General features: G+C 39.9%; 1 protein-coding gene across 5 annotated transcripts in view; it reads left to right on the top strand.

The window, feature by feature from the left end:
- The first annotated feature begins 1,949 nt into the window (after positions 1-1,949).
- Positions 1,950-15,918, top strand: part of SUPT3H (SPT3 homolog, SAGA and STAGA complex component) — a 663,195-nt gene continuing 649,226 nt past the window's right edge. Inside the window, exons 1-2 of one of the 5 annotated variants that reach the window (XM_027838344.1) lie at positions 1,952-2,035; positions 6,509-6,617. Coding sequence is in view for 2 of the 5 variants with exons in the window: in XM_027838346.1 (XP_027694147.1) it covers positions 13,757-13,843 (87 nt within the window). In the remaining 3 variants the exon portion in view is untranslated. Of the gene's footprint in view, positions 2,036-2,484; positions 2,628-2,677; positions 2,752-6,508; positions 6,618-13,593; positions 13,844-15,918 lie in introns of those variants that run through there. The other 4 variants (XM_027838343.1, XM_027838342.1, XM_027838345.1 and 1 more) reach the window with 4 other exon arrangements.

Consider the following 15,918-nt stretch of genomic DNA (forward strand, 5'->3'; position numbering starts at 1 on the left):
CATACAGGGTAACACCTTTTGTTACCTTTCTCTAAATTCTACAATCTATATTGAACTGAGTCTCAAGATTGTTATTATGGTGGGTATTCCTTATTCTTATGATCACCCTGGTATTTGGCATAAATTGAAGTGTTGTGAAATCACTAAAAGCAAAATGCAAAAATTAAGTTCACCATGTGTGTAAGAAGTGAATGATATTGCACAAGAAACAATAGGATTATGGAAATGGAAGAGAAATCAGAGGCCCTCTAGTCTACACCCTGCTCCTGACTTTCAGAAGAGGAAATTGAGACAGACTAGTGACTTGCCTAAGGTCACACAGGCAGTAATGAAGGGATTTAAAGCTAGGTTCTTTCATTTCAGTGCTAAAGTTCCTTCTACTGTACCAGGCTTCCTCAATACAACTATAAATTTCTGTAAAAAAAATTAATCTGGAACACAAATTCAGAGGAAGGAGACAATGGCAGGATAGTAAAATCAAAAAGAAAAGGGTCACAATATTTCACCATGTATAACATTGTTATAAGAGTGTGTCATTGCTGAAATTTAGACTGCACGTGCAGGAGTGCCACAAACATGATTATCCCTCCCCCGAGGCAGCATGGAGAAAAAAAAATTTAAAAATCAGTTTCAGAAAGCCATTAGTTTATTTTAAATAACTTAGAAGAGGGTAAGGAACTGGATTATCTCTGATTTACCTATGTTTATGTAATTGATACTGATGATCTAGAAAACAAGTATATCCAATTTTTCATTTTGAACCTGAGGGCATACTAATAGGAAAAAACTAAGGAAAGCACACATGGGGAGAGAATATCCAGCAAAACTTTCATATAGAACCAGGCTCCCAAAAGGAGTACTATTTATGTTAGCTATTAATCATGTAAAAGAAAATTTGGGTGAAAATGTTTAATTGAATATTGAAGGGAATAGTGTAGTAGCCAAAAACTGTGTAGATGGAGTTGGTGTCCAAGAACTGTGTGTGGCATTGGGTTCAAGTGTCAGAAATTACCTTCCCCCTCCTTCTACTATCCCACACCCACTTCTATTTCCCCATTTTAGCTCAAGGCTCTGGCAGATGGGTAAATAATCCTCCCTAGTACAGGATCATGGATTTAACGCTATAAGGTTCCTTAGAGATCCTTCACTTTTACAGAAGAAACTGAGGCTTAGATAAGGTGACTCTACCAGGGTCACAACTGTCTGAGTCAGGAACTGAACCCAGGTCCTCCTGATGTCCAGTCACTATACCACATTTTGACTTTCCTGTACTCTCGGCCTCAATTTACCCTGGGGTCCCAGGTCCCTGAGTCCAGCCTGGATCCAGCTGAGGCCCGCACCCCACCCTTTGGCGCTCGCCATAGAGCCCGGCACACAGTAGGCATTTAATAAATGCTTACTGATTTAATTCACAAGAATCAAAATCAACCCCTCTACTTCCTAACCTAGTTCCTTGAAAACCCACGACCCTTCCTTGGAAGCCTGTTCCCAAACACTTCCATTAACCACCCGCCCCGCATCGCACAGCTGGAGCAGGATCGCCACGAACATGGCCGCAGACGGCGGGTTCCAACCCCCCGTCCCCCCTCCCCCCTCCCTCCCCGGGCCCCGGACCGCCGCCGCCCCTCCCCCGCCTCGCAGGAGCGTGGCGGAAGTAGCTCGAGAGACAGCGGCGAACCCCCGTTGGCGGAAGGCGCATGCGTCCGCCCCTCAGTGCTTTGTAGGTCTGCGGCGTGGGGGAGTCCTAAGTTATTACCTCCCGCTTCTGCCTCCTCCCCCGCACAGTCTCAACCGCGCACCTCCTCCCCCCACCACGAGAGCAGAGGTTACGCCATCTTGTTCCCCCCCCCCCCCCCCCCCCCCCCCCCGACGCCCCCCCCCCCCGGCCACCCCCCCCCCCCCCCCCCCCCCCGGAAGAGTGTCCTGGGCAGCCGCGGCGGGAACAGCACCAGCTCCGGCCGTCCCCACCTCCGCGGCGCGGGACTCGCAGCTGTCCGTCTGTCCGTCCGCCCCTCAAGGGTTCATTAAAGCAGAGGTTGGAGGGGGAGGGAGCCTGTGGCAAGGAGATACGGAGGGAGGGGGATGGGAGGCTGGGGGGGAGGGTTGCTGGGGGGGGCCGGGCTGGTGACGGGGTGGAAGGCGGAGAAAGGACCGCCCGGAGCCGCGGCCGCGCTCAGCCCGCGCCGCGCCTGGGGAGGGGCGAGGAGCGGCGCTGCTGGCCCTGGGCTGGCGGGCGCGCGCCGGGGCTAGCGGGCGTCGAGCTTCGCGGGGAGCGCTTGCGCCGCCCCCCTCTCCCCTTCCCGGGAGGCTCGCGCCGCCCCCTCTTCCCCTCCCCCTCCTCCTTGTTCGCGGAGCCTCAGCCCGCGCGAGGAGGCCGCCGGCGTTTCCCATCTGACTCCTCCCCGTCTTCTGCGCTCGGGGATGCACGCGTGGGAGCGAGGACTGTTCTGTGCGTTTGCACGGTCTGCCCTTGGCCGTGAGGGAGGACCGACGGGCTCCTGGGGCCAGAGGAGGTCGTAGCTGGGAACGGCTCCAAGAGACCCTGCCTGGGCGAGGGAGCTAGTTATAATTGGAGAGCCGGAAAGGGGACCTTCGAGTCCAGCCTCTTGATTTTTCAGATGAGAAAAGTAAATCCCAGAGTGATTTAGTGCCTTGCTCAGGGTCACGAAGGTAGTAGTAAGTGGCAGAGGTAACATTTGAACCTAGGTCCTCTGACTCTCAAGTGCGGTGCCCATCTTGTCTGCGGGCGAGGTTTGTGAAATTTTGAACTTCCTTAATGATTACTTGGTGCCATAAGCAAACATTTATTACAGTCTTTCTGTATGCCAAGTATGGTGCTATAGATTCTGACTTCACAAACCTGCCCTGCTATCTAGGAGCTTGCATTTCAAGGGGAAAGAGGCAGGTACATAAGTGAGTATATACAAAAGTATGCAATATAATTTTGGGGTAGAGGAGGGCTGGGAAGGGATATACAAAGGTTTCGTGTGGAACTTGGCCCTTGAGTTTCAAAGCAAACTAGGGGCTCTCCTGTGGGAGTTGAAGGAATGCATTCCAAGACTTGGGAACATCCATGACTAGACAGAGGTAGAGATGAAATGTCTTTTTTGAGTAGCAGCAAGAAGGCTAGTTTGTCTGGACCATAGAATGTGGAAAGTAAGTGATGTGTAATAAATAAGGTTGGAGAGGTAGATTGTGAACAAGTTATGAAGGGTGTTAAAATCTGAATAGAGAAATTTATATTTGATCCTAGAGGCATTGGGAACGATTGGAGTTCAATGACTGACAAAGTTAGACCTACACTTACGGAATATCACTGTAACAGAAGTGAGGAGTATAGATTGGAAAGTCTTGCGGCAGGGAGAGCAATTAAGTACTTGCAGTAAGCTATTATAATAATCCAGGCTAGGAGTAATGAGAGCCTGAACTAGGTCTTGTGATTCTCTTTTCATTAGTGTGGCTTTACAGCCTTATCCCAATGCAGATATCAACTCCTCTAGTCTTATTAGATTGACTGTAGCTTGACTGAAAAAGAAAATTTATTGGTTAGTAGTAAGCCTTCTGTCGAATATCTAAACTTTGACTAGTCATCAGAGGATAGACATATCACTAGCCCATACTTATACATTGCTACTTTGTGCAAGTCACTGTGCTAGATTCTAAGGGATACCAATACAAAAAGGGAAGTCCCTGCCCTCAAGACTTCATTATATTGGAAAGTTTTTCAGCTTGCTGTGTTATACTTCTCACATCTTGTGGCCTGTTCCATAGCCTTTTAAAAACCTAGGGTTACCCCTACTCTACAAGGTATAAAAGTAGGACTTGAGTGGAAGAATTATGTGCCTTATGTTTCGTAGAATTCATTACCAATATTAACATAGTGCAGTGGAAAGTACACTGGATCAGGAGTCAGAGGACTTAAATTCAAATTCAAGCTCTGTTATTCCTGATGTGGTCTTGGGCATTTAACCTCTCTGGATTCAGTTTTCTTCTCTGTAAAAAGGCGGCTTGGATTAGATTACCTCTAGGGTCATGTCCAGCCCTAAATGCATGATTGTGAACTTGTTTGATCTTCGTAACAGTTCTGTGACATATGTAGCACAGGTATCATTATTCACATTTTACAAATGTGAAAATAAGGCCTGGAGAAATTATGAATTCTCTCAGGTCACAGGGCTGTCTGGGGACTGGAACCTAAGTCATCTAACTGACTACAAGCTACTCAGTCAGCAAGCATTTATTAAACTGCACTGTGTCCTAGGCACTTTGTTAAGTGCTGAGGATACAAAGAAAGGCAAAACCTTTGTCTCTGTCCTCAAAGAGCTAACAGTGAAATGAGACAGACAACATGTGAATAACCATGTACATACAAGATTATATAGAGTAGATGAAACGTAACCTCAGGGTGAAGAAAAGGTGTGTGTGTGTGTGTAGACCCAGAAAGACCTGAAACAACTGGTGGGATTTGAGCTGAGTCTTGGAGAAGCCCAGGAAGGTGAAGGGGTGGAGACTGGGGAGGGGAGCATTCCAGGCATGGGGGACAACCAGTGAAAAGGCACAGAGTGGAGAGATGCAGTGTTGTGTGTGAGGAACAGTAAGGAGGCCAGTGTAGCTGGATTATAGAGTGAGTGAAGGGGAGTAAAGTCTAAAAAGGCTGGAAAGGTAGGAAGGGGTCAGGTTGTGATTGGCCTTAAATGCCAAGCAGAGGATTTTATATATGATCCTGGAGGTAATAGGGAACCAGTGGAGTTTATTGAGCAAGGGGAAGGTGTGACATGGCCAGACCTCCACTTTAGGAAGATGGATTAGATTGGAGTGGGGAGAGACTTGAGGCAGGGAGACCAACCATAGTCCAGGTTAGAAATGATGAGATCCTGAGCTAGGGTTATGGCTGTCTGAGTGGAGAGAAGGGAATGCATGCAATAGATGTTGTGAGTGAAGAAATGACAAGATTGATAGCAGATTGGCTATGTGGGATGTGTGAGTGAGAAGCTGAGAATGACATGGAGGTTGTCATAGATGACAACCATATGCCTGGGTGTGATTAGGAGGATGGTTGTGCCCTCTATAGTAAGCAGTGGGAAAGTTGGGAAGAGGGAAAGGATTTGGGGAAAAGAAAATGAGTTTTGTTTTGGATATATTGAATTTAAGATGCAGATGCGATATCCAGGTGTCCAAAAGGTGATATGAAATTGGAGCTCAGGAGAGAGACTAGGGCTGTATGAGTAGATCTGGAATCATCGGCATAGAGATGATAGCTGAACCTATGGGAGCTGATGAGATCACCAAGTGAGACAGGATAGAACAAAAAGAGAAGTAGCCCCAGGACACAGAGCCTTGGGGACCATCAGCTGTGAGAGGGCATGACATGAATGGAGGTCTAGCAAAGGAGACTGAGAAGGAGCAGTCAGAGAAGTAGGATGAGAAACAGGAGAGAAAACAATGTCATGAAAACCTAGAGATTATCAGGCAGAAGAGTGTGATTGACAATGTCCAAGGCTGCAGAGAGGTCAAGAAGGATGAGAACTGAGAAAAGGTCATTAACTTTGACATTTAAGAGATCATTGGTAACTCTGGAGAAGAGTTATATTCCAGAGTTTTCTCTTTTTTGCATCCAGAACTCCATTGTTAAGTACATCCTCTGTACTGATCAGACAGCTTCTGAAATACTGTATTCAGTTCTGAACCTACATTTAAAGGCAAATAATAAACTGGAAGGGTCCAGAAATGGTAAGAAGCCTGAAATACTGTGTTATATAAAGTGAACAGTTGATTAACCAATGTTTATCTTGGACAAGAGACTAAGTGGTTCCTAAGAACCCTTCTAGCTTTGAAGAACCTATTCTCCTAAAGCAAGGTGAGGAAAGGAGCATGATGGCTCTTTTCAAATATTTGAAATATTTGCTAATATAATAAAAATGACATTTCTACCTAAACTAATTTACTTATTCATTGTTATACCAAACTACCAAAATTTTATAGAACTAGAAAAAATAATAAGATTCATTTGGAATAACAAAAGGTCCAGAATATCAAGGGAACTAATGAAAAGAAATGCAGGAGAAAGTGGCCTAGCCGTTACAGATCTTAAATTGTATTATTAAGCAGCAATCATCAAAACTACTTGGTACTGGCTAAGAAATAGAGTGATGGGTCAGTGGAATAGGTTAGGCATGCAAGACACAGTAGTCAATGGCTCCTTTCAAATATTTGGAAGGTATTATCTAGAGGAGGAATCATTAAACTTACTCTGTAGCTTCTGGAGAAAGAACTAAGACTACATATTAACATGAGACAGATTGCAGCTCAATATATAAAGACTCCTCCAGTAAGTAAAAATGTTGAGAAATGATTTGTGGGCACTACCTATCTCTGGTTGAATTTATGCAGAGGCTGGATGACCACTTTTCAGGGATATTGTGTGTGTGTGCATGTGCCTTATGTATACATACACATATATACATTGATTACATAGATCAATTTATCTATCCTATCTGTCTATCTGCAGGGGATGGTAAATTGGATCAGATGACTTTTAAGGTCCTTTCTCCTGTCAAGGTTCCTCGTGATGAAGTTAGAAAATGCTTGCTAAATCTTTGGGAAGTTTCCTGCCTTAGGTAATACTAATTGTTGCTTGGTAATGAGTTATAAATTGTTTCCCATTCAAATGTGATAGTTCAAATTATGTAACTATGTTTTCTCCAATATATATATAGATACATTGGGGAACAATGTGGTTGTGACTTTCTTGCCCAGCATCATGCAACACATTAATGCCAGATTTAGTTGTAGGATCAGACATTTAATTACAGTTTTCCAGCTAATCAATATTCATTTCTTAGTTTTCTTTTTTTCTTTACCTCCATTTTGGTAGTATACTTTTTAGTTTGGAGTATTTTCATTTTCAGAATCTGTGGTCCCTTAACTTTTGTCAGAAAAGCTTTTGTTTTTGCATAATAAAGTAATTTAACAAATTACAGGTGTCACATGGTTAAATCCGAAGTTTTTTGATGCCAACTGGTGATTTAATCAATGCACAAACTTCCTCTACTTGTAACTCATAATCTTAGAAGGTTGCCTGGGACAGGTTAAGTGACTTGGCCATGATCATATAATAAAAATAATAATAATAATAACAGTAACAACAGTAACATTAACAATAATGGCATTTATATGGTGCTTTAAAGTTTGCAAAATGCTTTGCAAATGTAATCTCATTTGATGCTCATAACAACCCTATAAGACAGGTGCTATTATTTCCATTACACATGAGGAAACTGAGGCTGAGATGTTAAGTAATTTGCCCAGTATCACTTAGAACCTGTAAGTGTCTGATTGTTGGATCCAAGTTGAATTACAATTTCTGTCTTCCCACTCCAAGTCCAATACTCTATCCACTTTTTCACTTAGCTGCTAGTATGTGTCTTGGCAGGACTTGAACCCAGATTTTCCTCATCCTAAGGCCAACCCCTCTATTTATGAACTCGTACTTCCTTTTTAACCTGGTGTTAAAAAGACACTAAATTACACTTTTTTTTTTTGGGAAAAAATGTGCCTTACAAGATAATTTTTCCTTTGAAAATAAGTTTGTTTTTATTAATCATGGATTTCAGGTTTTCATTTGATTAGCATTAGATGCTAATGAGACCAAAGTCTGACCTGTTGAGCTAGTTAACTCCGAACAGTTAAGAACTTTCTTAGGAAGGACTGCTCTATCCCTGCTCTATCTGCTCTGTCGTTGTCCTGGTGTCCTTATGATAGTGCCCTTGATCACAGGGCTTCGTATTACCAACTATCTCATCACTACTGGTAGAACAACTCATATCTAGCAAGTGTCCTACTGATTAGTGGTCCAATAGTATTACCTACAGATATGTAGAATTTTAGAGCTAGAAGGAATGATAGAGACCATCTAGACTTAAGACCTTCATTTTATAACTATACAGAGTGTTTTGTAGACCTAGAGGTCAGCACATGTACAGAAACTAGTGTCATTTATTATTATTATTATTATTATTGTTATTATTGTTTTAGTTTGATGTAGTAGTGGTAAATTTTATTACCATGTGGTTTAGGGAGATTAACCATCTTCAAAGTTTCAAAAGCCTGGATGAAAGCCATAGAACTTCTAACTTAAGAACTCTTTAGCCCAACCCCATTGTTTTACAAATGTGGAAACTGAGTTCCAGTGAGGTGAAATGTCTTGACCAAGGTTATATACTTGGCTAATGGCAGATGTAGATTAAGAAACTAGATCTTCTGTCCATTAATTTTCCTTCTTAAATTCCATTGGTTTAGAAGTAAATAAAAGACAGCTCTCCTAAACTCATTGAAATAAAATGATTTCTCTGGAATGAAAGTACATAGTGATATCCTTTGAAATTGACTGTAACTTAGCAAAAATGCTTGCTTGGTAGTTTATTGATTTTTAGTTATCTCTAAATGACTTATAGTCTAGGCTGGAAGGCACCTCTCACCTAGTCCAGTATCCTTATTTTCATATGCAGCTTAGTGATTATGTAGGTAATAAATAGAATGCCTTCAGCATAATGTATTTGAATTTACTAAGTAATAGAGCTGGAAGAGACCTCAAAGCTATCTAGGTCCTTCTTTGTATTTAAACCATGTAAAAGCATATTTATTTTCTTTTGTAATACATGTACGTGTACAGTCCATTTTAAGGATTGCTTTGTATAGCTAAGATATTTCCATGTGCATAGTAACAGTGCTTTGGCTAAAATACCATTTTCTATAGCAGACAGTTCCATACAACAATAGTAAGCACACCAACAGCTGATATTTATATAGTACTTTATAGTTGGAATAGTGTAGAAAAGTGCTTTGCATACTTTTTTTTTTTCATTTGACCTTTTCAACAGTCCTGTTAGGCACTATAGGCATTATTAGTTCCATTTTGCAAATGAGTAAACTCAGGCTCAGAGAGGTTAGGGGAGATGTCCATTGCTACATAACTGATAATTATCAAAGATTTCCTTTTACTCCAAGTGTGTCATTTTTCCCACCATACCTAAGAAATCAAGCAAGGAAGAGACCTCAAGGCAAACACTGTACTTGGTTTCAGGAAAGCGCAAATGAACAGTTTCTGTCTTTCCTGACTTTGGATTTTGATGCACTCGTTTGCTAATACTAGTTCTTAGGTCTGATTCTTTTAAGTTACATAAATTGGTATAGTGGATAGACTGCTGGACTTGGAGTCAGGAAGACTTGGGTTTGTATCTCGCTTTAGACATTTGCTAGCTGAGTGATTGGGCAGGTCAGTTGACCTCCAGGTCTCAGTTTCTTCATCTGTAAAATAAGAATGTGGACTAAGTGAGAAGTACCTCCTAGCTCTAAAGATGATGTACTGAACAGTGAGAAATTTAGTGTCAGAGCACTTGATTTGGAGTCCAAGGGCCTAAGTTCAAATTCTGGCTGTTCCTCAAGATATTTATGACTTTAGGGAAGTCATTTAACCTCCCTGGGCCTTAGTGTTCCTTATCTGTAAAATAAAGAAATTAACTTAGGTGATCTGTAAAAAGTCCCTTCCAGACCCAAATCCAGTGATCCTTATGAATTATCTATCTTGTCACCTTTATTCATTCCTTAGTTTCTACCAGAAATCTGAAATCAAAAGCAGCAGCTATTTAATCAAGATACTGCTTTTTGCTTGTCTAGAAATTCTGTGAGAGAGACCAGGAAACTCAGAATCATGAAATTAGAAGACATATTAGAGGCTATCTTGTTCAGCTAGCACCTGAACAAGAATATTCTCCATAATATATTTTGCAAGTGGTCATTTAATAAGTGAGAGGAAATCTCCTGAAGCAAACTATTCCATTTTTGAATAGCTCTAGTTATTAGGTTTTTCCTCACATCTATTCAGTTTTAAAGTGAGGCTTCTGAAGAACAGATGTTCTTCATGCTTGTATTTTTTTTAACCAATTTTTTTTTAAATTTAAAATTTTTTATGTTGACTTATTTTCCCTATTTCCTTTGCCACACTCATCTTTGAAGTTGATATGACTGATTATTTTGTCCTTGAGGATGGGGAACCTGTGGTCTCAAGGCCACATGTGGCCCCTAGGTCCTCAAGTGTGGTTCTTTGACAGAATCCAAACTTTCACAGAACAAATTCCCTTAATAATAAAATGATTTGTTCTGTAAAACTTGGACTCAGTCAAAAGGCCACACCTAAGGACCTAGAAGGCCACTTGTGGCCTCAAGGCTGCAGGTTCCCCACCCCTGAATAAATAATAGACTCAGATTACTAGAAGAGACCTTAATGATAATGTAGATCATGCCTCATTTTGTAGATGAAATTACACACTGTAGTTAGTTATGGACAGAGCCGGGATCTAAACCCAGATCTCCTGACTCCTAGACAGTAAGATCACAAATCTGTTAAAGTATCTCTGTGTTCCAGACACTGGAGTAGGTATTTTGGAGATACAAAGTTGTGAGAGAGTTTAGTTTCTTCCCTCAAGGAATTTATGGCTTAATAAGAGAAATACGATATATGTATAAATAACTACTGCAGAAAGCATTTTTAATGTGTTACTTGGAATTCAGTTTAATAAACATCTGTTAAGTCTCTATTTTGTGCAAGTCCCTGTGGTAAGAGGGATACAAAGATAGATACACATAGATCATTTTCTTAAGTAGCATGTAATCTAATATTACAGAGTAGTTTATCAAAAGAAAAAGATACCATTTTAAACTTGTACAGTTTTTGAAGAGACTTGGGTGATCCAGATCATCTCCTAAAAATCATTCTGAATTCTAGGGGAAACAGTTATAAATTAAATGTTCAATGTTTATTATAGGTAGCAGATTAAGTTTTAGGTTAAATTTATGATATAAGTAGGGATGTATTTTTTGTGCCATGAATGTATACTGTATGGTACTTTGGGGTCCCTTGTAGAAGCTTTATACTTCTCTCTCTCTCTATATATATAGAAGTTCATTCATTCCCATTTCATATGACTTAAATAATAATTTTATTAGTTTAAAAGATTATATAAACTTGTGGTTGTATGTTTACTGTTTTTAAATTTGGTTATAACATATGATTTATTTGATGTCCTTGATGGGGAGTACAACCCTCAGTTATAGTGTTGTTCCTATGGGAAGACAGAATTTGCTTCATGGCAATCTCCTTTATGATGTAATTTCTGACAACAATTGTGTTGGAAATTAGTACTACCTGTATAAGGCATTGTGCCTGCCTATAAGTAATTTAGAATACAGTTGGAGAACATTTGATTCTGATTAATTAGCTCTTATAGAAGATTGTAGCTTTTTTTGGGCGGGGGGTCTTGTTATAAAGAAATTATCCAGCAACTTCCCTGCCCTCCCTCTACAAACATCAAACCCCCCCCCCCCAAATCACTAAAATAAAAGTCAATATACAACACTTGAAGGAAGAAAGGTCTGGTCTGTGTGGGTATGGTAACTTAAAACTTTCTAAATTGTTTATTCATTTAAGTGAACATGTTTCATTTCCAACCATTTAGACCTGAAATATGATTTCTCACAATGAAGTTATTCACTAAAGCATCTTATTTGATGTTTAAAGAGTTAATAACTATATCTATATCATCTAATCAAGTATTGTCTATATCCTCTAATGAAGAAGATACATTCCATTTATATATATTAGAAACTTCAGAGGCAGCAGTAGGAATTTCATCTGCATCATCCTCCAGAAAATTATTAAAGTTTTGAAAAAATTCTTCAGGAATATATGGAAAGCTCATCAAATTAGTAGTCATAAACCCTGCATTCTTGCTAGCTTTGCCACTAACTAATTGGACCTTCAGCAGGTTACTTTATCTTTCTGGGCCTTGATTTCTTCATCTTTAAAATGAAGGGTTTTAAGGTCTCTTACAGCTCTGAGTCTATGATTCTATACTGGAAGGCTCCACCTCCCCCCATGAGATGGTATGAGCATTAAATAACGTTAGTTATTTTACCCCCTTTTTGTATTAGAAAAATAATGTTATATTTATATATGAAGAAATTGAGGTAGTGTAATATGAAGGGTGATAAGAATGCATTTAGAATTGTTCTCATACAATCACTGAGTAGAAGGGACTTAAGGAGAGTATAATTTTTTTTTTCTCCTGCTTCTAGATATGATTACACAATGGCATTTTCTCCCATCAGACTCAGATAATTATTCTATTATACTAAGCATACAAGAAATACTTTAAATGAGTGTGTAGAACTTTGTAGTGATCATTTCTCTGCCTAGGTTGTAGGTGGATTGCCATTCTTTGTTAAGCTAATTGTATAAGAGATAAGGGGATTGGCTATGGAATATCCAAGTCCACAGCAGAACCCATCTATGAACTTCAACCCTCCATTATTCTCCAATTTAATAGTCTTAGATTTCCTAGATTTTATTCTTCATTGTTTTTGGTTTCTGTAACTATATCTGAGTGGGATATTCTTGTTCATATGTGTAAATCGATCAGTTCAGTTAGTATTTTGTTTTTGCTATGGTAATATTAAAGTAGTACTGAGGAGAGAAAGACGTATGTCTAAGTTTTATTGTAACATTTCCCCCTAAGTTGTTGGATGGGTAAGATTTTACATAGATAAAACTCTGAAGAAAAAGTTGATCCTGGGCCACCTTTTTGCAGTCATGGTAGCAGCTTCTTTCATGAAAGGGTCTGAAATTGAACTGACAGGATTGTGGTTCCTACTCTTTTTTTTTTTTTAAAAGGCAATTGGGGTTAAGTGACTTGCCCAGGATCACACAGCTAGTAAGTGTCAAGTGTTTGGTCTGAGATCGGATTTGAACTCAGGTCCTCCTGACTTCAGGGCAGGTTGCTCTATCCACTGCTCCACCTAGCTGTCCCGTTCCTACTCTTTAGAAAGATGTTGGAATACTTTCAGTTATCATTCATGGTTAGGCATCATCTTTTTTCTCATCCAGAGAGAAGTTTGGTTGGAAAATGGTCATCTTAAGGTGGATGTACCTAGATAACTTTGATTGAATCTGGCAGGAAGAAGAGTATTTGTCCTCAGTGCACCAATAGGTCTGCAAGCAGCTACTGTCACTTTTGCTCAGATAAACATCAGTGATACACACTTAGTACAGTGCCTAGCATGTAGTGGGCACTTAATAAATATTAACTGATTAATTAGTTTGCCAGTATCAGGAGCTCAGGTGATTGAGCATCTCCAGGTTAAGTCAGTTCTGCTATTGAATCTGTTTCCTTCAGACAAGTAAAAGCACCTTACTAGAGCAGTCCACATCCCCCCTCCCAAATCATTGTCTAGATAGGAGAGATTAATCTGATCCTAAATCCTTGCCACTATGACCATACCAGGAAAGTCAGCTAGCTCCACAGCATGCCTCTCGGTGAAAGCCATTCACCAAAGCCATATCTACTTTTATCCTTGACAGTGATTGAAGTGGATTTTATCTTTCTTTGGTCACCTCTGCTTTTCCCCTTGCCCTGGAACTTTATTTACTACACCCTGTTTTTGCTTCCTTTGAGGTTTCTTAAAGCTATAATACTTTTTCTGTTTCATGACTTACAGTGACAATTTTCTCTACTATTCTTGCTTTGACCTTCTTTAAAGATATATGAAGACTTCATTCTTCACTACTTCCCTGACTGCTTTGCTTTGGGTTGGGGATGATGGACACAAACTTCCTTGTCTGGTGCAGGAACAGAATTATTGAAACGTCTTAATCCAAACTCCCTCTTCAGCTTTACACAAGCAGGCCTTCTTCTTCCAAGTGATGCTGCTTGGAATGATCAATGTCACGGCAAGACTTCATATAACCTGTAGAATGCTGAGGGACTGTCTATTGCTTTCTAGCTGTACGGTAAGTGACCATCACAATGATATATTTCAAGCACTCCTCTACCTTTTGCTTTTAACATATTGGCCAGTGCCTCTTTTTCTTTCTCCTTTTGTGTCTATAGGATTTTTGTTGCTTTTACCTACTCAGGGACGTGAAAGGGCTATTAACCTCTTCCTCTTACCTTTTGAATTACTTGATTCTTTTTTTGAGGAAGAGAGATTGCTGAGTTTATCTCTGTAGCTGATACATTGCTAATCTAGACTGGAAAGACTGGAAAATAATTACCTAGCTTTTTCTGAATGACACTGTCACTGCCCTTCCTGAATACATCTTTATTGGTGGAAACTTGAGGGTGAATTACAGGGATCGTTGGAAAGGGATTCTTTTTTCTATTGTTTATGTTGATGACCAGAGGCACATATAATTCGGGACCCTTAGTCCTAATAACTTAGTTCCTGTGCCCTGGAGCACCTGTATGAGAAACTCCACTCTTCAGAAATCTGCACTGAGGTACTTTTGCTGGGTGTTTCTACTTAGCATTGTGACTGTTACTTTTTGGGAGACAGTTCTGGCAGCATTTTTATATCTTGGATATTTGGTGGCTCTTTCAACTCAGGACATGAAGAAAAATTCTCAGAATCTGATGTGTGGATTCATTCTTTTGGAGCAAATGTTGGCAGCTCCTCAGTTTTAAGTCCAGTGGCAACTTCTTCAGAGTCATTAGTAAAGCAGTGTCAAGTTGTATTCACTGTAAAATGAAGGAAGTTGGATGGACAGGATGATATTGATGTCCCTTCCAGTTCTGTTAGTCTTTGGAATGCTCTTGCTGAATGGCCTTTTTTGGAGGCAAGTGTAATTCAATGAAAAGACTATTGGATTTTAAATTGGAAGAGCTAGGTTCTAGTCCTGGCTCTATCAATAATCAGGTGTTTCACTTTGAGAAAGCCATGGCTTCTCTTTGGGCTTCACTTTCTTTGTCCGTGAAAGAGCTGTCTTCACCAGAAAAGAAAAAAAGAGGGGGAGAGTTACATCATCTCCCTTCTGAGGTTGTTTCTAGCACTAGAATCTGTGAAGTGAGGTGCTTGATTTCTGATAACTGGAATTACCCATTTTTTGACCAGCCCTACTAACTTCATGACATTCTCTCAAGACCTAGATCATGTCAAGGAAACCTTGGTTGAGGAATAAATGGGAGTCTGGCAGATTACTCATCTTCCAATCATACTCTCTTCTGTCTGTTTCAAACAGGCCCCTCATTCCTGCAGGGAATCTACTAAAAATATAGTAGATGTCATTCTTTTCTTAAATATATACAGAAAGATTCCAGAATTTTAAAAATAAGATGTTTTATATAAAAAATTTTGTAAAAATGTTTTAAGGTAGTTTTTATATGTAAACAACTATTCTCACACCTCCTAATTTTTAACACTATAAAATATCCTTTTAAGCATGGTCAAATATTGAATATTTGCCTGGTATGAAATTCTCTATGGTCTTATAATGTCTATAGTCTCAGAAATTACAGCAGTCTGGAGTTGGAAGAGACCACAGACCCCAGTAGTCCAATTTGATACTATATAAGAATCTTCTGTCAAATAGTAAACATTTATTAAGTGTGTCCTATGTGTCTGGCACTTTGCTAAGCTCTGGGGGTACAGAAAGAGGCAAAAGACAATTCCTGCCTGGAAGGAGTTTACAACATAAAGACAACATGCAAACAAATATACAGCAATATATAGTAAGCTATATACAGGATAAATAGGAAATAATTAACAGAGAGAAGGCACTAGAATTAACTAGGGTTGACATTTCCATTCCAATGAGTACTCATTCAACCTTTGCTTGAAAACCTCCAATGAAGGAAAACCCAATACTTTTTGAGGCAGCGCATTTCACTTTTGCATAGTTAGCTTGAATAATTAGGAATTATTTAGGTTCTGTTATTAGAATTGTTATTTCTCTTACATCTGGTCTAAACTATGTCTCTGCAACTTCCACCAGTTTCTCCTAATTCTCCTCTCTTTGGCTAAGGAGACCAAGTTGAATTTATCTTCCACATGACAGCCCTTTAAATACTTATTTGTATCCCCACTGAG

This window comes from Vombatus ursinus, unplaced genomic scaffold (assembly GCF_900497805.2).
Source record: "Vombatus ursinus unplaced genomic scaffold, bare-nosed wombat genome assembly UNPS02014826.1, whole genome shotgun sequence".
Taxonomy (NCBI): Eukaryota; Metazoa; Chordata; class Mammalia; order Diprotodontia; family Vombatidae; genus Vombatus; species Vombatus ursinus.